General features: G+C 44.0%; 1 protein-coding gene across 1 annotated transcript in view; it reads right to left on the bottom strand.

Moving 5' to 3' along the window:
* Nucleotides 1–530: 530 nt before the first annotated feature.
* The window catches only part of fah (fumarylacetoacetate hydrolase (fumarylacetoacetase)), a 107,962-nt gene continuing 81,012 nt past the window's right edge, over nt 531–27,480 (bottom strand). Inside the window, exons 10-14 of the mRNA XM_084307696.1 lie at nt 25,751–25,826; nt 24,823–24,869; nt 16,914–17,015; nt 14,345–14,462; nt 531–1,839 (exon numbers count right to left, since the gene is read on the bottom strand). Coding sequence (XP_084163822.1) covers nt 1,763–1,839; nt 14,345–14,462; nt 16,914–17,015; nt 24,823–24,869; nt 25,751–25,826 — 420 coding nt within the window. The 3' untranslated portion in view covers nt 531–1,762. The remainder of the gene's footprint in view (nt 1,840–14,344; nt 14,463–16,913; nt 17,016–24,822; nt 24,870–25,750; nt 25,827–27,480) is intronic.

Here is a 27,480-nt window from a genome sequence, read left to right as displayed (position 1 = left end):
AAATCGATAGTACCAGTCGAAGTCAGATGAACGGCGTTAAGAATGTATGAAAGTAATTGACCAAATGGGAATGTTAAAAGTGCTATAGATAACATTCGGCCACTAGATGTTGTGGGGCGACAGTGGCTCGGTAGGTACAGTAGAGCAGTCGTCTGGTTATCCAGAGGTTCCTGGTTAGATTCCTGCTCCTCCCTGGTACTAGTAATTTCTCCCGATGAGCAGGTTGGCACCTTGCATGATTGCCTCCGCCATCGGTGTGTGAATGTGTGAGTGAATGGGTAAAATGTGCTTAGGATAAAAGCGCTATATAAATGCAGCCATTTACCATTTAGATGTCGCACTAGAGCACCAGCATGTAATTTATCCAATCAGGTACATTCCACATAGGGAAATGGGAAGTAGGGAGGATATACATGCATACAACATGTAAACAACATTAATTTAGGAATTTATTTTACATTTCGAAAATCAGTCAAAATGATATTTTAAATGATTACTCTACATACAAATGTTATCTATACCACCTTTAAATGAAAATGTGTGTGTGAAAATGAAAAGACACAAACACAACAGAGAGAGTAACAATGAATGGCTTCATTATAAATCCAGAACCAGAACACATAGAACATCAACTGATTAATAATACTGCTCCTGGCAACGTGACCTCCAGATGACTCTCAGTAACAAGGTCAATTTAAAATCTCACTACAAGCCTCCGCACACAAATCAATGTGGGAAACCTGTCATGAATTCTTAACTAAAGCTGATGAGGCATTATTTCAAGTGCTTTCTTTCAGAGAGTGAGAGTGAGAGAGTGAGAGTGAGAGTGAGAGTGAGAGTGAGAGTTAGAGTGAGAGAGAGAGAGAGAGAGAGTCAAATGGGATCTTTAGTTGTAGTCATTTCTGTATCATGGGGCTGACAAGAAAATACAAATGGAAAGAAAGAAAATAAAAGAAACAGTGAGATGAGAGGAAGAAAGGCAAGAGACAGACAGACAGACAGAAAGAGGGAGTATGATACTGTATATTGTCTTCCACACTGGGGTGATAGACGACATAAGGTAAACCAGGCATCTTTTATTTCCCCTGACTCCTGAGAAAAGAGTCTCACAGCAGGACGACAAGAGGAACTGTGGAAGAAATGTAATCCTTTCACATTTTCACCCCACCCTCCTCCTCCTCCTCCTCCATGGGTTGCTCAAGCAGACGTGAGCGAGTCAGAATTCAGCTCCTCTCTTCTCCAGGACCATAAAACCACTGGTCAATGACATGGCAAGTTTGTAGGAACAGTCCCAGCACTGCCAGCAGTATCATCTTGTTCATTCCCAAATACATTTAAGAACTGGAAATATCTTGTTGTTTGAAAAAGTGCAATGCCAACTAGTTAAGATTGTACAAGGGGGACTGTACAGTAGAACATACTGCCCTGCTAAACTGAGATTTATTTTGAATGTGAAGCGCATCTATAGAACCAGTCTCATTCAGAAAATAAGTAACTCACTCAGCCACTCTGCCCCTAGTCGTGGCTCAAATGAAATGTGCTTCGCGTGTGTCCTTGTTTTATTTATAACAATGTGAATGCCATAGGAGAAGAGAAGAAAGGCAGACAGAAAGAGAGATAGAGACAGACAGAAAGAGAAAGTATAGTGAGACAGAAAGAGAGATAGAGACAGACAGAAAGAGAGAGGGATAGTGAGACAGAAAGAGAGATAGAGACAGACAGAAAGAGAGAGAATAGTGAGACAGAAAGACAGGTGTCCTCTTCATGGTGTCAGCGCAGGGAGGATGGTTCCCACACATGGTCCAAAGCCCACTCTGTATCCAGCTCCCTCACAATAACCTAATAAAGAGAGAGAGAGAGGAGAGTGAGAGACAGACAGAGAAAGAGGCACACACAGAGACATAGAGAGGAGAGTGAGAGAGAGGAGTGTGAGAGAGGAGAGTGAGAGAGAGAGAGAGAGAGAGAGAGAGAGAGAGAGAGAGAGAGAGAGAGAGAGACATACATCTTGTCACACATCAAACATCCTACTAGCTTCTACTATGGTTAGACATGTTTTGTTTGACTATGTCCCCGTGAAGGTAGCCATCTTACCCCTTCAATAGACTCCCAGTCAAACTTCATTCATCATTAGATTGTTGGTGAACTTAAACATATATTTCAGGGGTCTCCAAACATTTTGACGAAGAGCCAATAGACCAAACATAATATAGGTAGTGGGAAGTGAAGCCAAAATGTGATTGGACATTGATTGTTTGAATGTAACCAGTAATCAATACCGGTAGCTCTTTTGTGACTCTTGATAGCCTGACATGATAATAGCTTTGTCCTCTTTGCCTTAACAGGTCACATAAAAGGTAAGGACACCTGAACATGAAGGATTCAACTTTCTTCCCAGAATGAGCTTCATCTGGTTTGTTACTAATCGTACAGAAATAGTTTGTTTCTAATTGTTTCTCATTTATGTTAGGACTTTGTTCTTGCTAGTTGTGAGTTGGTGCCTGTTGCAGCAGCCCCCCAACATTTAGCTTATTTCTTTAGTATTTATTGTATTTATTGTTTCTCTCGCAACCTTTTTTCCTTGATATAATGTATATCATTCCAGTTAGGTGTGGTTCCCAAAGTGGGGAGCCGTCGCTGCGAGATGATTAAACAAAAGAAAAAGAAAAATCCAAAAAGAAAAATATATATAGGGGGCGGCAAGGCGCTCGCCACCAATGCAGGAGATGCTGGGTTCGAGCCCAGCTCTCGGCGTTGCTACCAGCTTGGCTGGTTGTTCATACTAATACAATTGGCAGTATTAGGGGGTGGGAAGCTGGTGGGTGGGGATCGGACGTTGTGGACAGCGACTCCTACAGGTCGGTTGGTGCGCCTGCGCAGTAGAATCAGGAAGCGACGAGGGCGGCGTGTCCCTCCCACGCAGACCCTCGCCGCTGAGAGATCGCGCTGTGCAGGTGAAAAGATGCGACAGCTGCCTCCTCGAGTACCGGAGGGGACACGTGATGCAAGGCTTCGTCCACATTGCAGCCGGCTTGTGGGAGGCATGGCCTAACAGCGTTCGAGACAGGGGAAGGTAGAATTGGACAATACGAAATTAGGGAAGGGAGAAAAATAGAAAATGGGGAGAAAAAGTAGATCCAAAAATATATATATATATATATATCTTTTTTAATGCAGTCAGGCCACTGAACTTAGAAGCAGGCCAGGCCAGTGTTTCTAGTTGCAGTGGCGCGATAGTTAGATAACCTAGGTGGGGAACAACCAGGAGATCACTGCAACTCACACAAGTTGGAGAACTATCGCTCTCTCTCTCTCTCTCTCTCGCTCACACACACACACAAAGGGAGCCGCATGTGATTGGTGTAGGCGGGACCCTTACAAAAAACAAAAAATCCATCAAAATCAGTGTTGTTGCTAATCATTGACACATGCTAGCCTGTAATAATCCCCCCCAGAAAAATCTACTTTGCATTTGATATATTGCAAATATATGCCATCACACACACTGGCATTTAAAGGGTTAGAATTATAAAATGAATTGAATATGTGGTGTTATGATCAGGGCTGAAGTTGAATAAAAGATTTATAATTTATAAAGAAAAAGTTGTAAATTATTCTGAAGAAAGCTGCAGAAAACGATAAAAACATACTTATACTTTAGACCAGGGAGGGGCAACTGGCGGCCCGCGGGCCGCATGCGGCCCTCACCGACGTTCCATGCGGCCCCAGGCCAATATATAAAAAAAAAAAAAAATTATAATATTATTATTTTTTTATTTTTTATTTTTTTTGTATTGTATTCGACTAAGAAGAGTTGGCAGTCGACTATGGCTCCTTTCGATCGATTAGTTGACTATTTGACTAATAGGGGTCAGCCCTAGTGTGGACATATGAAACGCTGTTGAAAGTGCCATGCAGCAATATGGGGGTTTTGATAAACTGTCGGCTGTTGTTACCGATGGAGCACCGGCAATGAAAGGAAAATGCACAGGATTCGCCGGGCTTCTAAGGCAGAGTGGCGTTGAGTGTCCAATGCTGCACTGCATTATACATCAGGTAAGTTTGCTAACATAATTTCCATCTATTGTGGGTCACTAATAATGACCAATGCGAGTCGAGTGTAGTAAAATTATATGCGAGAGTCGTTAAATCGTTTTTCTTTTTTTTTATCTGATATAGGAGGCTCTCTGTGCCAAGAAGCTTGACTACAGCCATGTTATGGATTTGGTTACCAAGGTTACCAATCTAATTCGTGGAGGCAACAGGTCACTAAACCATAGAAAGTTTGTCTCCTTTTTGGAAGAGATGGACACTGATTATGGCGACTTGCAGCTACACACAGAAATCCGATGGCTGAGCCGTCGGAAAGTACATGAACGACATTGAAACACTGCAAATGCAATTCAATGATCGGTTTGAAGATTTCAACGGCATGCAGTCACGGATAGCGCTGTTTGCCGGCCCCCTCACCGCTACGGTGTCAGAGCAGCCCCCACCGTTGCAGCTTGAACTGTGCGAGCTACAGTCGGATCCTTTTTTTCAAGCAAAGAGAAATGAGAGGGGAATTTCGTTTTGGAAACTGCTACCTGAGCCCCGCTTCCCACTCCTCAGGGACTTTGCCCTCTCTATGGCCAGTATGTTTGGGAGCACATACATATGTGAGAGCAATTTCTCAAACATGAAGCACATCAAGTCAAAGGAGAGAAACAGGCTGTCGGATGAAACATTATTTCATCTGATGCAGATTGCATGCACAAACATTGAAGTTGACATTCCTGCTATTGTGCGCCAACAAGAGAGACCACAAGTGTCTCATTAAAGACAGGGGGGGAGGAGATGATGAAGAGGTGTAGAGGGGGGGGGGGGGAAGGAGATGATGAAGAGGTGTAGAGAGGGGGGGGGGGGAGATGATGAAGAGGTGTAGAGAGGGGGGAAGAGATGATGAAGAGGTGTAGAGAGGGGGGGAGATGATGGAGAGGTGTAGAGAGGGGACCATTATTATTATTATTATTATTATTATTATTATTATTATTATTATTATTATTATTATTATTATTATTATTATTATTATTATTATAACCATTATTGACCCACTGTGGGGCGAGGGTGAATGTCATGCCAGTTTGATAAAGGGTAAATGGGAGGCATGTAGTATTGCACTTTACTTTACTTGCACTTTACTTGTTTACTATAGTGTTCAGATAACACTAATAACACAAACACAAAGCAGCATTCCTGCTGCATTTCACTACAACAGTAAATCAAAAGTGCAATAATAAATGATTTTGTTAAATGTATACACTTTTATCCTGCTACTAAACAAAACATTCCTGAGTGCTTCATATCCATAACATGCATTTCAGTGTTATAATGTTTTGTTTAGTAGCAGGATAAAAGTTTATACATTTAACAAAATCATTTATTATTGCACTTTTGATTTACTGTTGTAGTGAAATGCAGCAGGAATGCTGCTTTGTGTTTGTTGAGCAGTGGGCTTTAAGTTCATACATTTATTTTATTAGAAGCCTTAATTATAATTGATCATTTTTGTATATATTTGGGGTTACACAGCAATACTTTTAAATTCAGCTGTTTATAAATTCATAAAGTTGAAATTGCATTACTAAATGCATTTGAAATGGAATAAAAACAAAGTTACAACAAATTATAATTGTTTATATACCTTGTGACTATTAGGGCTATTTGAGTGATGGGGTACTACTGGCGGGACTGCCGATAAACAATGCGGCCCCCCAGATTGATTGTGGACATTTTGTGGCCCTCACCATATACAAAGTTGCCCACCCCTGCTTTAGACCATATTTTAGTATGAATATGTGAATGAAAAAGTTTAACGTTGCTACACCCTGAACAATACATATAGGACATTGAATGGGCCATAATAATGGCAATGTAGCAATAGAATTTAAAAAGTTATAGCCCTGCAAAGAAGGGGAACTTCTCCATAGACAAATAGAGCTGGCGAGGGATGGTAAATTATGAATTTAACCCATGGCGATCAAAGTGTTAATATGTTATGCTGTAGTGTAAAGCACCCTGTGCATTCGTGCTGTGAAGGGTGCTATATAAATAAAGGTCATTCATTCATTTTTATAATGAATGTGATCAAAGAGAAGGCCTGTGTAGTGATCCTATTGAGCACCGCACTCTCAACCAGACCCATCTAGCCACTTCCAATATGCTATCAGGGTGGAATATGCGGGAAAGTGCTGACTGGATGATATGTGTGTGTATGTGTCAGAAGACTGAACTTGGGCTTGACTAATTGGCCCAGATTTTGGCCCACAGCCTTTACAACTGCTGTAACCACACACACACACATAGTATATAACTCAATATATATTCATGAACTTTCAAAAGTACCCGAGTCTACATCTAGGCCATCCTCCTATATTGAGAGGGGAGGAGGTGGAGATGGAGAGAACACTTGAACAATAGACTGGACTGGTCAGACAACACAGAGGCCCTCTACAGGAAGGGGTGGAAAACATTGAACTGCCCAAAAAGAAGGGGTGAACTTTCAACAGCGGAGGGAAAGTGCAGAGTTTGACCCTAGGAGAGTTAATTGTGCTAATCGTGCCTTCAGGTATGATGCAATGCTATGATGCGATGCGACGATGTGATGCAACAATGCGATGCTACGATGTGATGCAACAATGCGATGCTACGATGTGATGCAACAATGCGATGCTACGATGTGATGCTACACTGCGATGCTACAATGCGATGCAACAATGAAATGCTACAATGCATGCAACGATGTGATGCAACAATGCGATGCTACGATGTGATGCAACAATGCGATGCTACGATGTGATGCTACACTGCGATGCTACAATGCGATGCAACAATGAAATGCTACAATGCATGCAACGATGTGATGCAACAATGCGATGCTACGATGTGATGCAACAATGCCATGCTACGATGCCATGCAACGACGTGATGCAACAATGAGATGCTACGATGTGATGCAACAATGCGATGCAACAATGCGATGCTATGAAGCGATGCAACAATGCGATGCTACGATGCGATGCTACGATGTGATGCTACGATGTGATGCAATGATGCGATGCTACGATGTGATGCAACAATGCGATGCAACAATGCGATGCTATGAAGCGATGCAACAATGCGATGCTACGATGCGATGCTACGATGTGATGCTACGATGTGATGCAATGATGCGATGCTACGATGCGATGCTACAATATGATGCAACAATGCGATGCAATATGATGCAACAATGCAATGCTACAATGTGATGCACCAATGCAATGCTATGATGTGATGCACCAATGCAATGCTACGATGCGACAATGCTACGAAGCGATGCTATGATGCAATGCAACAATGCGATGTGACGATGCCATACGATGATGCGATGCTACGATGCAATGCGAAGATGCGATGCAACAATGCGATGCTACGATGCAATGCGACGGTGCGATGCTACAATGCAATGCGACGATGCAATGCCATGATATGACCCTCGTAGGGTCTTCGTCTTTTAGTCACACCCAGGGTCTTCGGGTCAATTTGACCCGGCTCATGTTCATCCATTCTAAAGTAGTTATAAACCCAAAGAATCCTACTAATCATAGTTTCTTCTTCATTACTAACTACATTACTAACAATTAAATCAATATATTTTATGTTGCTGCCTGCTATAAAGAGCTGTGAGCTAGAAGCAGTCTATGTTGCTATAAAGAGCTGTGAGCTAGCAGCAGTCTATGTTGCTATAAATAGCTGTGAGCTAGCAGCAGTCTATGTTATTGCCTGTTATAAAGAGCTGTGAGCTAGAAGCAGTCTATGTTGCTATAAAGAGCTGTGAGCTAGCAGCAGTCTATGTTATTGCCTGTTATAAAGAGCTGTGAGCTAGCAGCAGTCTATGTTGATATAAAGAGCTGTGAGCTAGCAGCAGTCTATGTTGATATAAAGAGCTGTGAGCTAGCAGAAGTCTATGTTGGTGCCTGCTATAAAGAGCTGTGAGCTAGCAGCAGTCTATGTTGATATAAAGAGCTGTGAGCTAGCAGCAGTCTATGTTGATATAAAGAGCTGTGAGCTAGCAGCAGTCTATGTTGCTGCCTGCTATAAATAGCTGTGAGCTAGCAGCAGTCTATGTTATTGCCTGTTATAAAGAGCTGTGAGCTAGCAGCAGTCTATGTTGCTGCCTGCTATAAAGAGCTGTGAGCTAGCAGCAGTCTATGTTGCTGCCTGCTATAAAGAGCTGTGAGCTAACAGCAGTCTATGTTGCTATAAATAGCTGTGAGCTAGCAGCAGTCTATGTTGCTATAAAAAGCTGTGAGCTAGCAGCAGTCTATGTTGCTGCCTGCTATAAATAGCTGTGAGCTAGCAGCAGTCTATGTTGCTATAAAGAGCTGTGAGCTAGCAGCAGTCTATGTTGCTATAAAGAGCTGTGAGCTAGCAGAAGTCTATGTTGCTGCCTGCTATAAAGAGCTGTGAGCTAGCAGCAGTCTATGTTGCTATAAATAGCTGTGAGCTAGCAGCAGTCTATGTTGCTATAAAGAGCTGTGAGCTAGCAGCAGTCTATGTTGCTGCCTGCTATAAATAGCTGTGAGCTAGCAGCAGTCTATGTTGCTGCCTGCTATAAATAGCTGTGAGCTAGCAGCTGTCTATGTTGCTATAAATAGCTGTGAGCTAGCAGCAGTCTATGTTGCTGCCTGCTATAAATAGCTGTGAGCTAGCAGCAGTCTATGTTGCTCAAGTTCAAGTTCAAGTTCTTTAATAGTTGTCATACAGAAGTACAGGATACTTTCATACAAAATGCTTCTTACTGTTACGCTCCAGAGACTGTGCTAGACAAGATAGTATCAAATAACATAATAACATAATATAGCATGAATTTAGAAGAAGAAAATGAGGTCAGTGTTCGGTATAGACATATGTACAATGTTCTGAGTTACCATATAATATACAATACACAATACTATGCAGTGTACTAATGTACAGTACTATCTAGTGCAAAGCAGAAATGGGATGAGGTACAATTTTAGGTACAATTTACAGTAAGGTGTACGAGTTGTAGTGCAATCCTTCATCCATAAATATAAAGTGTGGGGAGTGGGTGTTACAGTGTGTTTGTTTAAAGTGGGTGTGTGCTATAAGTGTGTGGAGTGGGTGCTACAGTGTGTTTGTTTAAAGTGAGTGTGTGCGTGTGGATGTGTGTGCTATGTGCGTTTGGTGGTTGTTGTTGTGTAGTGTTCATTCATTGTTCGTTTAGCAGCCTGATGGCCTGGGGATAGAAGCTTCTTCTGAGTCTTTCTGTGCTCGCCTTGAGACTCCTGTATCGCTTGCCTGACCGCAGCAGTTCAAAGAGGCAGTTGTTCGGGTGACTGGAGTCTTTAATGATTCTCTTAGCCTTGCCCTTGCAACGCTTGTAGTAAATGTTCTGGAGGGTGGGGAGCCCCCCTCCAATTGTGCGTTCGGCTGAACGTGTCACTCTTTGTAGTCTGCTTTGGTCTTGTGCAGTGCTATTCCCAAACCAGGAGGTGATGTTGCCGGTCAAGATGCTCTCTATTGTACATGAGTAGAAGTTCTTAAGGATCTTCTGGCTGACTTGGAACTTCCTTAGGCGCCTAAGGAAGTAGAGGCGTTGTCGTGCCTTCTTCACAACACTGTTAATGTGTGTGGTCCATGTCAAGTCCTCGGATATGTAGGCTCCGAGGTACTTAAAGCACTGCTATAAAGAGCAGTGAGCTAGCAGCAGTCTATGTTGCTATAAATAGCTGTGAGCTAGCAGCAGTCTATGTTATTGCCTGTTATAAAGAGCTGTGAGCTAGCAGCAGTCTATGTTGCTGCCTGCTATAAAGATCTGTGAGCTAGCAGCAGTCTATGTTGCTGCCTGATATAAATAGCTGTGAGCTAGCAGCAGTCTATGTTGCTATAAAGAGCTGTGAGCTAGCAGCAGTCTATGTTGCTATAAAGAGCTGTGAGCTAGCAGCAGTCTATGTTGCTATAAAGAGCTGTGAGCTAGCAGCAGTCTATGTTGCTATAAAGAGCTGTGAGCTAGCAGCAGTCCATGTTGATAAAGAGCTGTGAGCTAGCAGCAGTCTATGTGGCTATAAAGAGCTGTGAGCTAGCAGCAGTCTATGTTGCTGCCTGCTATAAAGAGCTGTGAGCGTGTGTGTGTGTGTGTGTGTGTGTGTGTGTGTTTGGAAATGCAATGTTTACTAGAGAATACCAATATGTCTTAACATTTTCAAAGAAGGAAATGGGCAAAATTTCACCTCTGACCCCTTATAGCCTCTACTTTCAATGGCCGGGTCAAGACCCGAAGACCCTGGGTGTTATACAGTATGTTGATGAGATATGAAATGTGATATGAAATGTACCATTTGCATATCACATGTTTAGTACAGTAAATAAGACAAGCAGAAGAAGTTTCATATAGAAACATTTATTTTAACATACTTTTCATTGATTTAATTTTAAAATGGGTCAATTTGACCCCGAAGACCCCAGGAAGATTAAAACGACTCTCGCTGGAGGTGCTGAACCTCTGCTACGAAGCTCTGGGTGAAAACCCTGAACCCTGTCAGTTGACTAACTTATTTATACCGCAAAGACTGAAAACTCTCCATGCTGCTGCCACCGGGGCGGAAGAGTAGAACTCTGAGTTGTGGAAGAAGTTGAACAAAGAAAGACTGGATTACTTCCAGAAGAAGAATATATATAAATGTATGAGCAAAGCCAAAGTTTGCCACGTCTTTTTTTGGGGTGCAGTTGGTGAGAGTGAGTGGGATGAATGATTAATGTGCCGCGGTGTGGAGACAGGGAAGGATCTCTACTCCTGCCACAGGGGACACCGCTCGTACATTAGCTCCGAGCACCACCACACCAGTCATAAATAACAGCAGGTTAAATTAAATGTATTCTCTTTTGTCTGAGGCAAGAGAATGTTCCTCACTTTGTGTCGAATTGTCTCATGAAATATCTCGCTAAAATAGACTGAATCTCTGTTTGTCTGTCTGTCCGTGTGTCTGTCCTTCGATTATCTCGAGAACCGTTCATCCAGTCGACTTCGCGCTCGGGGGCTGTGTTGCTGAGGACCCGAAAAAGTGCAGAGTATTGTCACAGGGAGAAAGGATGTAGTTTATGCACAGTGTGATCCTTTGCTCCTTGAAGGATTTTAAAATGTTCTTATTGTCAACATATCCTACGAAAAGACCAAAACCAACAATGCATTTCTCGAGTGGTCCGTCCAGCCAACACCAGATTATAGCCCATATCCAGAAGTTATAGAACACCAAAAACCGTTAAAACAAGTCACAGAGCCATACTTTTACTACTGCGGTGAATAGAATCTGACTAGTTGGACTAGCAAGCTGGTGCACACTCACTGGCTCTGGCCCAAGACAATTGAACTTTGTTTTCTCCATAAATGTGTCATTTTGTTGTTCAGAACCTGCTGAAATGCGTTTGTGCATACCATCGCCTTCAACGCCAGGAAGGCAAACCGAAGAGCAACAATGATGTCATCCTTCAGTATACCGTTGAGGACCTATTCGGTTGTTAAGTCGTGACATATCGACCTTCCAATAAGGGGGCCGGGGGGCCAAGCTTCCTGCGCTGGCTGAGGCTCTGGTCTTTTCAACACGCCTCAGTGCTGTGTCCCTTGTTGTTTTAATATATCTAAGTCGTAAATAACTGTTTAGGGTATGTGCTCCTAGTATCTCCTGCTGTCTGAAGCAGATCGTTTGGCCCCGGACATGAATATATGTCACACGTGGTGTCAGACTTAACGGCCGAATAGGAGATCTTTGTGATCAGAGGTGGAAAGTGGGACTATTTTAAAAGCATCCATTGTATTTTATTAGATGTACATTTAATTGCTCACCATATTATTGCTAGATGTTCCCCTGTGTTAACACTTCCTTTGGTCAATCCTCTGAAAATGAATCCCCCTCGCTACTTTTAATGACTCTATCGCAGAGTTGTTTACACAAACACACACACACACACACACACACACACACACCTGCAGCTGTCACCCAGCCGCGTGAATCCTTTCGGCAACTGGCTTGTCCTTCCACGTTCCCGCTAGGCGCTCTGATTGGCCAGGTCATGTGACATGAGCGCCAATCGTGGGACGGCAAGTTTTTGCACGGTTAAGCTTAGGCACTCTTTCGAAGTTGGTTAAGGTTAGAGTTTGTCTTAGAGCGTGACGGCAAGTTATTTCGACGGTTAAGCTTAGGCACTCTTTCGAAGTTGGTTAAGGTTAGAGTTTGTCTTAGAGCATGGCGATAGAACGCCAGGTAGTTTGCAGGCTGTTTGACGTGGAAATGGGCAAACACGCTATTGGGCGCACATGTCACATGACCTGGCCAATCAGAGCGCCAAACAGGAACGCGGAAGGACAAGCCAGTTGCCGAACGGATACACGCCACCCAGCCTTTTTTTTTTTTTTTTTTACTTTTTTTTTTTAGCGTTTATCGCTTTTCTGGTCAAGCATGACCGACAGATACAGGGTGAAACGGGATATAGATCAGGGGAAGACATTCTGGCAAATGACGGCGGGTCCGGGAATCGAACTCGGAGTCCACCAGATCCGTGACGCAGCACGGTTTTCCCCGACGCAGAAATAGCGCCGAGATATGCGGTGAGCTACTGGAGCTCCCCCCACCCACCCAGCCTTTTAACTGACATGAGTCTGTTCTGCTTCATGTCTTACATAAACTTTTTTTACTTGGTTGTTGGTTATTTGTTTGGTCTGTGTTTTAATAATTCCCCTTACCTTTGTGATGTATGTATCGTCTGTTGTATTTTATTTGCCCCTTTTCCCTGTTACCCTTCGATGGGCCCTTTTGTAGAAGTTGTTCTTAATTGACCAGCCAGAAGTAGAGAAGAATCAAATTGGGATGAAGGAATACAAGGAAAGGACATTTGTGTCAATGTCTCTCGAGGCGACGAGATGAAAAAGTGGTCCGTCACTCCATGTGTCTGTAACTATCAGTGGTTCCTGAGTCATCACTGCATCACTAATGAATGAACGCTACAACGCATGGATGAACACAGACTCTGATACGATCTGTTTAAAAGTTCAGATATTTTGCTGCATTGCTGCAGAAAACCTTTTTTGAATTAAATGTACATGAGAGAAAAGACATGATGCGATGCGTCTCGCTTCCTGCTTCTTCACGTTCGCTCCAGAGAGATTAAAGCCGGAGCGCTGCGCTCTCCATCTACACGGCACACGGCCAAAGTGTTCCCACAGCCACCAGGCACATTTTGAAAAGTCCACCTACTTTCTACCCAGAAGACACTGCTTCGTCCTCATTTGAGATTCAGTGGCGCTTGTAAAACTTGAGCATTTTCTGCATTATTGCCACTTAGTGGAAAGTGTGATGGGGATAAGTAACCACTTTACACATGATGAGGACATTTGCGTTCCCTACACAGTACAGTACACACTCTATACTCTATAACGCTCTATGGTTCGCTCTGATTCCATCTGGTTGTGTGTGTGTGTTTACTTATTTATTTGTTTATTTGTTTATTCGGATCCCCATTAGCTGTCACCTAGGCAACAGCTATTCCTCCTGGGGTCCACATAGAACAAAACAAAAACATACATACATACATACATACATACATACATACATACATACATACATACATACATACATACATACATACATACATACATACATACATACATACATACATACATACATACATACATACGTACATACAGTACATACATAGCTATATTTCCAAATTCAACAAAAGAAGAGAGAAATTAAGTATCAAACACAAAGAGAGAATAATGGACACTTTCAAATAAAAAGCGTTAAGAAATACGCACACACAGACACGCATGCACACACACACGCATACACACACAGAATAGTTGACACATTGAAATAGAAATTAAAAAGATAAATCAAGAATCAAACAATAGAGAAGAGAATAACAAACAACTTAAAATTAAAACAAAGAATCAAACAAAAAAGTAAGAGAAATTAAATAATGGACACTATAATACATTATAATACACTATGATACACTATAATATACTATGATACACTATGATACACCACAATACACTATAATATACTAGTATACACTATAATACACTATGATAAACTATAATACACTATGATACACTATGATACACTATGATACACCATGATACACTATAATACACTATAATACACTATGATACACTATAATACACTATGATACACTATGATACACCACCATATACCACCATATACCACGATACACTATAATACACTATAATACAGACAGAGACCATGAAACAAGACAAGAGTGTGTGTTTGTGGGGGGGGGGTTGTACCTGTGATGGTGACTTCATCTCTGTCTTTGAGGAAGGTCCTGGTCTCTCCTCCACCCAGGTCGATGGTCTTAGAACCCCTCCAGGACAGCTCCAGCATAGAGCCAAAACTCTCTGGATCCTACTCACACACACGCACATCACACACACGCGCACATGCGCACACACACCCACACAAGAAAGGGCAAGGAGAAATGTATTGTTCTTTATCCCTAAAAGAGGTATTCACCATTTGAAGAAAGTAACCTAATCCAGTCAAACTACCGTTGACCCGAAAGGAACATTTATTGTAGGAAACAACTCAACAGGATAGAAGCTGCTAGAAGCTATGTTAAGATCTTACTTATGAAATAATGGCTTTCTGGCTGGAAATATGATCTGTGGGAGGAGGGCTGTGGTTCGAGTGTCGGCTGCAGAGTGAGAGGGCAGTAGTGGCTCACTGAAGCAGGTGCGATAATTGGCGCAGGTGCAGCTGGTCTGTGATGATTAACCTTCTCTCTGAGGCTGAGCCCACAGACACAGTGTGTGTGTGTGTGTGTGTGTGTGTGTGGTGGAGAAATGAACCCAACCCAGCCTCATTGCTACAATATCATTAAAGGTGCTATAGATAACATTGTTATGTAAAGTAATCATTTAAAAAAGAGAATACATCCCCAGGGCTTTTAGAAAGGTGCAGAATAAAAGAATAAAATTGCTTTGCCCCCCAAACAATTATTGATACATTTATCTATAATTTAAAACATTTTTGCAGGTCCAAAATGATTGTTGTTGTTTACTAGTTGCGTGCATGTATAAGATAAGATAAGATATTCCTTTATTGATCCCCTTGGGGAAATTCCAGTGACACACACATACAGCTCATCGTCTCATTAACAACAACATATCACAATCATTACATTTTTACAGTAACAACGGCACAACATAAAATCAAACAGACATGTACATTTGTTGACACATGTCAACTACAGAATGCCTGAGACACCATATGCGATAGTCGGCTGCAACAACAACAAAGTGATTAAACAAAGTGTCGTCGCGCCAGGTGGCGGGAGGGAGGGTGTAAAGATTGTCCAGCGGGAGGGGGCAGGGACGGGGGGGATCGGGCTTTGGTGATGAGACAGTCTTAGGCTCCAGCTTTGGTGATGAGACAGGGGGGCTCCAGCGCGCGTACTAGTTGGCAGCCGTCCAGAATGGCATAGGCGCCAGGCGTACACGCGGGAGGGGGGGTTTGGGTAGGGATTGGGGGTGGGGGCCTGCCTACTTCCCATTTCCCCACGTGGAATGCACCTGATTGGATAAATTGTTGTGAGGGCTGCGTCTGAGCAGGTGCCTCAGCCTAGTAGCTCCCCCCGGAGGTCGCGTGGTGCTGTCACACCATCCTGACACACACGCGTCCTCAGAGGTACTCAGCAAGGCACCTGTGACCAATCTGCAATCAGGGCTCCTGTCTCCGTGCCAGTGACGGATGGGAGTATATAAACGCTGACAAGCCCTGAGGACAATGCGAGTTTGTTTTACCAGGAACAGTAGGTTTGCGTCGTATACCTTTCTGACTATTTTGCCTATTCCTGTTAAATTGCATTTTGAAATTACGCTGGTATCTAAACCTTCGTCTTGTTTGATTCACGTTGTATTTACTGGCTGGTAACTAACCTTCGTTTTTTCTCTCTCTCTCTTGTCTAGTGTGGGGACGCCGTTCCCGAATCACCCCACGCTCGTGTTTTTTCCGCTCGCTTGATTCCCCAATATTTTTAATCCACTTGCTTGCCCTGTGTTTTTTCTCTCTCGCCTGCCCCCCATATATAGACCCTGGACCCCGGACTATTCCCTGGAGTGTTTTCGACTACCTAGGCCCACCACATAATAACAACACGGTAAGACACATTGATTAATTACACACATCATATTGCAGACTTCCCACACTACACCACCACAGTCGTTTTTGTTTGTTTGTTACAATCACAGCCAGGACCTCTCTCTCTCCTGCTGCTTCCATGCCCTTATATGGGCACCTTCCTGTCCCTGCTTCCACACGCTGTCACCCAGGATCAGTCTACACACCTGAGACTCGTCAGATCATCACCAGCCCTGCGTTTCCTGCCACTCCTCGTCCGAGTGTTGCTACACCTACCTTGGTACGAGGACATAACCTACTTGCTTCTCTGTCTGTATCCTTGCCTTGTCCTAACCCTGTCTCCCTGTGCCCAGGATCGCCTACCGCCCGGTCTACGCTGTTTTCCTGAGACACCACCAGCCAGGACGTTTCCTGAGAATCACGAGGAGTGACCCTGCTCGCACCTGTCGCACTTTCTGTTAATTTTACCCTGTCTGCTTGGTACCTAACAATTAAACAATCTAAACCGCCTCCTCTCCCCTGTGTTCTGCTCTTGGGCTCAAGTTGACGCTATACCCTAACATTGTACTGTTGTTTGATTTGTCATTTGTTTGTATAAATAAATACACGCCAGTTGGCGTTTTCCCCTTTGAACCTGTTTCAATAATATAACATACCATGTAAAAGACAGATTGAAATGCACAGACATAACACACACACACACACACACACACTCACAGGTCCACTGATGGTGCCTGAGGCCAGCAGGTCTCCTGGTCTGACGTTGCAGCCGTTGACTGTATGATGAGCTAACTGCTGCTTCATAGTCCAATACATGTACTGGAGAGAGAGAGACACACAGAGATAGAGAGAGAGACACAGAGAGAGGGAGAGAGAGAGAGAGAGAGGGGAGTGGACAGAGAGAGACTTTCAGAGCTATACTGTGAGTTGGATAGCAATCCCTAGATGATGGGTACAGTCTACAGGATGTTGATGATAGATAAATAACAATAGATAAATACATATTTATCTAATAACAAACAAAAAGCAAACTTTAACTCAATCAGCGCCCGACCCGAGGAAAGTCGGGTTAACTCGCCAACCGTTCAGCGCCAGACCCGAGTATAGTCGGGTTTTCATCGTTATTTCTTTTATTCGATATTCTTATTAATTTCTCTCACACGGACCTCAGGGTTACCATAAAGAACCACTCTGAGATCGCTAGAGTGCAATACCGGCCGCATCCTGATAGGTGGCAGTATCACCCACCCTTCGAAACCTTTTTTTCACACCCGGTGTTACGTTTAATTCACTCCGGGCGCAGTTTTTTTGGTCAGGCGAGTCTAGCGGTTCACTCGATGGCATTGAAACGCGTCCAATGCCCCCGATGCATGTGTTGTGGTGGATTATGTTGGCGACACGATGGACACCAATATTGGAAATCGCGATCAGACAATTGGAATATTCTTTTTGGGGTACCTCCTAGTGAAGGTAAGGACTATATGACATCAATCCTGCTTTGATCCAACCATGATTTCACATCGATCGCAACGACCATGTGTAACGTACTCCAGAACGTATGCCGTTGGTGACGATCAAAGCATCAAAAAACGACCCCCCCCCCCCCCTTTCATGCATTCATGATGAAACATAATACCTATTATATACATTTTATTTGGAAATAGTAGCGTGTCCAGGCGAGCAACGCCAATGATTTTTGTCAAATTCACGTATTCCTCCATAGCGCCGTTTTATGGAATTAGCCAGGATCACTCTGAAACTATACTTATATTCACCACGGTATAACACGCGAACGTATACATGAAAACATTTAATTATTTTTCACATATTGAACGATGGATAGTTGATGTCAAATGAGCCATAGTATTGTATCCATAGCTATAATATAGAATATAGATATAGCCCTGCAAACACCGCCATGCATTCCTATCTCTTAGAGCGGTGGCACAGTAGGAACAAAGATGCTCTAGGCCCGCGGCGCTGAATGAGTTAATAGTTCATTTCTACTGCATGCAGCACAGTTTATTTTAGAACAGTTTTGGTAATATTTGCCACTCTAAAATCTCCGGGTGGTCTGAACAACTAATCAGATATGTTTGGCCTGCCAGTGGTGTTCCTGGGGTCCGTTACAGTAGGTTCAGAGTTAGGAATGCAGCCACGTGTTCCTTGTTGAAAAGTATGAATGAATGAATGAATGAATGAATGAATGAATGAATGAATGAATGAATGAATGAATGAATGAATGAATGCAAACTTTATTTAACAGATTGCAGAATGGGTACAATACAGTAGGGCTCAATACACACAATTGTTAAGGGGATGCAGACAAGAGAAAGTCTTGTTTACATCAGGGTCCCCCATTTTCAATTCATAGTGACATTTATGACATACACAACATACATGACATCATGACATTTATGGCATAGGGACATAATGATACATGACATACAGCAGGTATATAGTACTGTTACATTTGTGACATATACGATATGCAAATATACAGTACTGTTACCCATAGATCCTAACAGAGAATATATACATATGATGGGGAGGAGACTGTACATTAGGAGGGTGGGTGGGTGGGTGGGAGAAGAAATATACATACGTGGGGAGAAAATATATACATACGGTGGGGAGGAGACTGTCTATTAGGAGGGGGTGGGGGGGGGGGTTGGACATTTACGGTGGCCAGTTTCTAATTGCAGCCTCCCGTAGGTGCTCTTGGTTTTGAATGTGGGTAGGGGTTCACATCTTTTTACGGCTGTGGGTAGGGCGTTCCACATTGTTGTGGCATAATTGCGAAATGTGTTTAGTCCCTTGTTTGTGCCGAATCTGGGTTGCACATGATTTGTGGAACTCCCTCTGGTGTTGTGGGAGTGGTATTCACTGACCTTTGGGAAGTATTTCGACATGTACATGGGTACCTGTGTGGTGTAGTGTATCTTGTAGACCAGGCCCATTGCAAGTTGCTGTACTCTGTTGTCTACTCTAAGCCATCCTAGGTAGTCAAAGTGGGCAGGGGTGAGGTGGGTTCTAGGAGTAAGGTCAAGTAGTAGTCTGACCAGTTTGTTTTGTGATGTTTGTAATCTTGATTTTAGCGCCTTTGAGGTGCTTTGGTACCATGAGGTGCAAGCATAGTCGTAGTACCCTTGAATGAGTGCTCCTGCCAGAGTCTTCAGGGTATTCTTGTTTACCAGAGAGGAGATCCGGTACAAGAATCTAGTTCGTTGGTTGACTTTTTTGATTACATTGGATGCCATTTTGTCACAGATTTGCCTCTAGGATGGAACCCAGGTATGTAATTTCATCTTTCCTTGTGACAATATTGTCACCCACTGTAACTGAGAAGCCGTCGGTCTTGTTGAGTTTGTTATTTGATCCGAAGAGAATGGACTCTGTTCAAGTTTCTTTATTAGTTGTCATACAAAAGTACAGAATACTTTTATATAAAATGCTTCTTTCTGTTTTGCTCCAGAGATTGTGCTAGATAAAAATAGAAGTATAAAATAAGTATAATAAGTATAAAATAGAAGTCAAGCAGGCGGTCAGGTGGCGTAGCGGAGATTGCGTTCGTCACCAACACCGGAGACGCTGGATTCGCCTGTTCGATTCGCCTGTTCGAATCCAGCTCACAGCTCCGGCGTTGTCACCAGCTTGGCTGGCCGTTCACACTAATACAATTGGCTGTATTAGAGGGTGGGAAAGCTGGCGGGGTGGGTCCGGGTCGTTGTAAACAGCGACTCCTACAGTTCGGTCGGGGCGCCTGCTCAGCACGGATAGGATCTAAGGGGGGTAGTGTGATCCTTCCACACGTTACACCCTCTCAGTGAGAGTCCGCGCTGCCAGGTGAAAAGAAGCGGTTGATTGGCTAGACGTGTGTCGGAGGAAGCACGTGATAGCCTCCACTCTCCCAGACCGACTGTGGGGGGTAAGTGCACAGCGACCAGGAAGGGGATTGGGAATTGGCATAACAACTAACATTGGGATGGGAGAGAAATCGGAGGAAAAAGGAGGGGGAAAAAGATAAAAAAATTAAATAGAAGTCAAGTACGTAGACAAAAGTGTTCAATATACATACATATACTGTTTTACCCAGGTGTAATGATAGTTTGTTATCAGTGAGCCAGGTGCAGATTCTGCCGAGTTCTGAGCTGAGGGTTTTTTCAACCTGTAACTTGTTCTTATCAGAGACCAGCAGGGCTGAGTCATCCGCGAACAAGAACAAGTTGCAGACACAAGCTGACGACATGTCATTTGCATAAATTAGGAACAGTAGCGGTCCTAGTATGCTTCCTTGTGGAACACCACAGCTCACTGTGAGGGGGGGGTAGAGTACTGTTTACCTCCACCATCTGTTCTCTCCCCTCCAGGTAGGATTGCATCCAGCTCACTGATAGATAGACTATCAAAACCAATTGCTTTTAGCTTGTCAATCAGAATGGAGTGATTGACAGTGTCGAAGGCCTTTTGTAGGTCCAGCATGACCATGCCGCAGTATTTGCCCGTGTCCACCTCTTGTTTGATGTGGTCGTTCAAATAGAGAAGGCATGTGTCAGTGGAGTGGGATGTTCTTTTTTTTTTATCCACTTTTATTTTCTATTTTTCTCCCATCCCAATTTCGCCTCGCCAATTCTCCCTTCAATTCTCCCCTCCCCTGTCTCGAACGTTGCTAGACTATGCCTCCCACTGGTCGGCTGCAGTGAGGACCAAGCCTTGCATCACGTGTCCCCTCCGGTACACGAGGAGGCAGCTGTCGCATCTTTTCACCTGAACAGCGCGATCTCTCAGTGGCGAGGAGTAACGTGTGGGAGGCTCACGCTGCCCCCGATACTTCCTGATTCTGCTGTACAGGCGCACCAACCGACCTGTAGGAGTCGATGTCCACAACGTCCAATCCCCACCCACCGGCTTTCCCACCCTCTAACACTGCCAATTGTGTTAGTATGACGACTGGCCAAGCCGGTAGCAACGCAGAGAGCTGGGCTCGATACCAGCATCTCCTGCGTTAGTGGCAAGCGCCTTGCCCACTGCGCCACTCAGACGCCGCTGGAGTGGGATGTTCTGAAGCCAGATTGGAATTCGTAGATTATATTTTTTTCTGCTAGGTACTTTTTGACCTGTTCGAGATGGAGGTAAGAATAGAAACAGGGCGGTAGTTGCCTGGGTCTAATTTGCTGCCCTTTTTGTGCAGGGGTGTCACTTTCGCAATTTTGAAGTCCTTGGGGATGTGTCCCTGTTTTATGGAGAGGTTTATTATCTGTGTGATGATTGGGGTGATGGCGGCTGCTGAGTCTCTGAGGAATTTGGAGGGGATGTTGTCATGGCCAGTGGCCTTGTTAGGTTTGAGGGCGCTCAGTTTTTTCAGTAGGCTACCTCATCTGTTGTTACCATTTCCAGTTTGAAGTCGTCTTTGCGGACCCCTAGGTTTTTGTAGTATGCTACTATGTGTTCTACCCCATAATGCCCTGAGTGGGAGGGTAGTTTATTAACCAGTGTTGTGGCTATGTTTGTAAAGAGTATGTTTAGGTATTTGGCCACATCCAGTTTGTCTGTGATGAGAGTGTTTTCTGTCTTTATGTTTATGTTTGTAAATCTGGTTTTTAGTTTTTTGCTGCAGCCTAATTGGTTGCTGAGTAATTTCCAAAGTTCGCATGGTTTGTTTTTGTTTTCCTCAGTTTTGTCATTGATGAAATATTTTTTTGCTGTTTTGATCATGGTGTTTACGTCATTTCTTAGTCTGTTTCTTTGAATTTTTTGTTCAACCACGTGGGCTTGGAGTTCACTTTTTGAGCTTTTGGTAAGCTTTGTCTGACTTTTATGAAGTTCCGAGCATTTTTTTGTCTCTGGTTTTCATAGTGGTCAGTATTTCAGTGTGCATCCATGGCTCAGCACGATTTTTAACCCTGGTGGTTCTTAGGGGTGCCATGTTGTTAAGTATTGTTGTGAATTTGGTTTTGAAACCAAGCCATGTTTCTTCAACCAGTGTACCACTGAGCTCATCTGACCAGTCCATGTTCTTGGTTAAAGGCCTCTCTAGAGTAGGTTTTGAGGTCCCTAGGTGTGACTGTTTTGTGACAGCCGGCCTTTTGTTTTAGCTTTTTGCGGGTACAGAATATCATATAATGATCACTTAACCTGCATGCTATCACCCCTTTGTTGGAGATCATGAACTTGTCAGAGGTCAGAATTAGATCAATGGTAGTTTGTGTTGAATCACATACTCTTGTGGGTTGGGTGATTAGCTGGCTGAAACCGTGCAGATCTATAGATCGTGGTGGTCTATAGATTGTGCCTACTAGTACGGATTTCGCCCTTTCGAATAAGATTTCCACCCAAACTGTTTCAATTCCATCATGGTTCAGGTCAGTACGGTTGATGAAATTGGTATCTTTATGAATATACACACAGACACCACCTACATACTGATTCCTATCCTTCCTGCCTATTGAATAGTTTTCGATTTCTATCTCTGGATCCTGTACAGATGCATCTAGTTTAGTTTCTGTGAAACTACATGTACAAAGTACATGGATACAGTGTGCAAAGCCTGACGATTTATCATTTATATTTCTTTAAGTCTGACTTGAAGCTGCCGGTGCCTCGGGGAGACTGTGCAGAGCCTCTGTTGCACGTGTAGACTGTAGCACAAGTCTCTGTTGCACGTGTATACTGTAGCACAAGCCTCTGTTGCACGTGTAGACTGTAGCACAAGTCTCTGTTGCACGTGTATACTGTAGCACAAGCCTCTGTTGCACATACTGTAGCACAAGTCTCTGTTGCACGTGTAGACTGTAGCACAAGCCTCTGTTGCACGTGTAGACTGTAGCACAAGCCTCTGTTGCACGTGTAGACTGTAGCACAAGTCTCTGTTGCACGTGTATACTGTAGCACAAGCCTCTGTTGCACATACTGTAGCACAAGTCTCTGTTGCACGTGTAGACTGTAGCACAAGCCTCTGTTGCACATACTGTAGCACAAGTCTCTGTTGCACGTGTAGACTGTAGCACAAGCCTCTGTTGCACGTGTAGACTGTAGCACAAGCCTCTGTTGCACATACTGTAGCACAAGTCTCTGTTGCACGTGTAGACTGTAGAACAAGTCTCTGTTGCACGTGTATACTGTAGCACAAGTCTCTGTTGCACATACTGTAGCACAAGCCTCTGTTGCACGTGTAGACTGTAGCACAAGCCTCTGTTGCACATACTGTAGCACAAGCCTCTGTTGCACATACTGTAGCACAAGTCTCTGTTGCACGTGTAGACTGTAGCACAAGTCTCTGTTGCACGTGTAGACTGTAGCACAAGCCTCTGTTGCACGTGTAGACTGTAGCACAAGCCTCTGTTGCACAGACTGTAGCACAAGCCTCTGTTGCACATACTGTAGCACAAGTCTCTGTTGCATGTGTGGACTGTAGCACAAGTCTCTGTTGCACATACTGTAGCACAAGTCTCTGTTGCATGTGTGGACTGTAGCACAAGTCTCTGTTGCACATACTGTAGCACAAGTCTCTGTTGCATGTGTGGACTGTAGCACAAGTCTCTGTTGCACGTGTAGACTGTAGCACAAGCCTCTGTTGCACGTGTAGACTGTAGCACAAGCCTCTGTTGCACGTGTAGACTGTAGCACAAGCCTCTGTTGCACGTGTAGACTGTAGCACAAGCCTCTGTTGCATAGACTGTAGCACAAGCCTCTGTTGCATAGACTGTAGCACAAGCCTCTGTTGCACGTGTAGACTGTAGCACAAGCCTCTGTTGCACGTGTAGACTGTAGCACAAGCCTCTGTTGCATAGACTGTAGCACAAGCCTCTGTTGCATAGACTGTAGCACAAGCCTCTGTTGCACGTGTAGACTGTAGCACAAGTCTCTGTTGCACGTGTAGACTGTAGCACACGCCTCTGTTGCACAGACTGTAGCACACACCTCTGTTGCATAGACTGTATCACATACTGTAGCACAAGCCTCTGTTGCACATACTGTAGCACAAGCCTCTGTTGCACGTGTAGACTGTATCACATACTGTAGCACAAGCCACCGGGCTTCAGAAGTTATGCAGAACCTGCTAAATTTTTGCTGGACAACTAAGCTCCCTCTGGTTTGCTCGGAACAGGATAAATCTGTAAATCTGCATTTCACTATGATGCCCCTCTAGCTCACGGAATTAACTCCAACCGTCCTTAAAGCTTGAGATTCTCCCCTCTGTTGCAGAGTTTAAAACATGAATCTCAAACCTTTGTCAATGAAGTTGTACGTGTTTTAATTGATTTGTTATTCTTGCTCTTTGGCTCATTTTGATTTTATATGTTGTGTGATTTTATATGCTTTATTTATGCTTATTTCTGTATGTACACTCGACGTGAATGAGGGAAACCTCGGTTGCCTTTCGAGTTTAAATAAAAGTTTTAAATAAAATTTCTACCAATTCGGTTACCCCAGCTTTAAGCCCTGTTAAGTTTCCCCCATACAACACAGTCTCCCCTTGTACGTTCTCTCTCTGTGAACTCTGTAAGTTGAATGTTTCTCCTCACAACTCCTAAACTATGTTTGAATTGAACTCCTAAAACAGTGTTTACATTTGGCAAACAAAGTGTTTCTGGTTGGGAGACGAGAGACTAGTGGGGGCTCCTACCTTGAAGTTGGATCTGGTGATGGTGGCTGCCTCCTCCATTGCCGCTCCTGAAAACAACAAGCCATGTTGGTTTATTACACATACAGACATAGAGAGGAGAGTGAGAGAATGGTTCTAAATTAAATTAGTTCTAGGTATAAAAATTATTTAATGGTAAGCAAGTCATTATCATGGATGGTCCCAGGCTTCCTGTCCCAGTTATTAGTGTGTGTGTGCGTGTGCGTGCGTGTGCGTGTGTGTGTGTGTGTTAAGGTTGTCCCCGAAGCCTGTTTTGGGGATTCGAACTTCGTCAGGGTTTTGCGAACGAACGTTCGAACCTTCGTTCTTTAATAAAAAAAAAATATATATATTTTTGATAATTTTTTATATATTTTTTTTAATATCCTCAAACTAAATCCTCATTTTGAATAAAGTGATTAATCTGATTAAATTAGTATTTTTTTTTTATGAAATCAACTTTCCAGACCCAGACCCAGCCCAGGGAGAAGCCCCAGCCCAACTAAATCAATTAAATCAACTTTCTTTAATGAATATAACTCATCAGTTTCTTTTAATACTATAATATTAGTGTAGCCTAATAAAAATTTGAAATTAGAATGTTCATTTAGAATTCGAATGCCAACGTAACGAACGAAGGTTTGAACGTTTGTGTGTGTGTGTGTGTATGTGTGTGTGAGAGAGAGAGACTTGTACAGTACAGTACTAGAAATGTACAGTCTAGAATATGCGCATAATGTTAATTGTATGTGGGTTTGTGGTGCTTGTGTGTGTGTACGAACACATGTGTGTGTGGATGCATGCACTGTGTATGCATGAGTGTGCTTGTGCACCTCCCGGTGCATGTGTGTATGGGTGTGTGAGTATGTGTGTGCGCATGTGCGTACTGTATGTGTGGGTATAGGTGTGTACAGTATGTGTATGGATATACCTTTGATTGACACAAACAGGCTGATATTGAAGGTGTAGGCATCGTCATGGCGCAGATAGGGAAGGGGCTCTGGGTCCTGGACAGGAAACAGGAAATAACAAAACATTTCTAATAAAAATATGCAGACCTGAGAGACACACACATGAAAGCCAATAACATTGTATTCCAGTGAAACCATCTATAGTTATTGGACTCATGATCAGAAGATCACCAGTTCAAGCCTCGGTCAAGGCCGTTGTCTGAAAATAGTTTTGTTGTCCAGCAGGGAGCACTCTGTCCTCTGGACCTGGTGGTGCTGTTGTCCAACAGGAAGCACTCTGTCCTCTGGACCTGGTGGTGTTGTTGTCCAGCAGGGAGCACTCTGTCCTCTGGACCTGGTGGTGTTGTTGTCCAGCAGGGAGCACTCTGTCCTCTGGACCTGGTGGTCTTGTTGTCCAGCAGGGAGCACTCTGTCCTCTGGACCTGGTGGTGTTGTTGTCCAGCAGGGAGCACTCTGTCCTCTGGACCTGGTGGTGTTGTTGTCCAGCAGGGAGCACTCTGTCCTCTGGACCTGGTGGTGTTGTTGTCCAGCAGGGAGCACTCTGTCCTCTACACCTGGTGGTGTTGTTGTCCAGCAGGGAGCACTCTGTCCTCAAGACCTGGTGGTGTTGTTGTCCAGCAGGGAGACACTCTGTCCTCTGGACCTGGTGGTGTTGTTGTCCAGCAGGGAGCACTCTGTCCTCTGGACCTGGTGGTGTTGTTGTCCAGCAGGGAGCACTCTGACCTCTGGACCTGGTGGTGTTGTTGTCCAGCAGGGAGCACTCTGTCCTCTGGACCTGGTGGTGTTGTTGTCCAGCAGGGAGCACTCTGTCCTCTACACCTGGTGGTGTTGTTGTCCAGCAGGGAGCACTCTGTCCTCTCTGGACCTGGTGGTGTTGTTGTCCAGCAGGGAGCACTCTGTCCTCTGGACCTGGTGGTGTTGTTGTCCAGCAGGGAGCACTCTGTCCTCTGGACCTGGTGGTGTTGTTGTCCAGCAGGGAGACACTCTGTCCTCTGGACCTGGTGGTGTTGTTGTCCAGCAGGGAGCACTCTGTCCTCTGGACCTGGTGGTGTTGTTGTCCAGCAGGGAGAACTCTGTCCTCTGGACTTGGTGGTGTTGTTGTCCAGCAGGGAGCACTCTGTCCTCTGGACCTGGTGGTGTTGTTGTCCAGCAGGGAGCACTCTGTCCTCTGGACCTGGTGGTGTTGTTGTCCAGCAGGGAGCACTCTGTCCTCTGGACCTGGTGGTGTTGTTGTCCAGCAGGGAGCAATCTGTCCTCTGGACTTGGCAGTGACAATGCCCCTGTTACAGTGACAGGGACACCGTACAGCTGCAAGTGCTGTCCTTCGGATGAGACATTAAACCGACTGAATTTGGTCATTACCTCATTGAGCGCCATTCTCTTTTCCCATCTTTACTCAATGGTGCCAGCATTATTGACCATTTTAGCTATATTTGCAGACCCATCGTGTGTTCTGTATTATAGCTATGGAGACAATAGTATGGCTCATTTGACAGGCATTGTTCATAGTCCATCACTGACTAACCAGTTCATTTCTATATACTGTAGTTTGTGCACTATTACAAAATAATCTTTTTAGTCTTTTTTCATAGATCGCGAGATATGGCGCAGTATATGCAATATGCCCAAATCGTTCGGGGTGCCTGCCTGAAACCCCAAATACTTCCAAATCAAAGGTATATACCATGTA

Source organism: Notolepis coatsorum (assembly GCF_963971535.1).
Source record: "Notolepis coatsorum genome assembly, chromosome: 2".
In the NCBI taxonomy this organism is placed as follows: domain Eukaryota; kingdom Metazoa; phylum Chordata; class Actinopteri; order Aulopiformes; family Paralepididae; genus Notolepis; species Notolepis coatsorum.
Note: the sequence above shows the minus strand (reverse complement) of the source record. Positions and strands in the feature narration are given on the sequence as shown.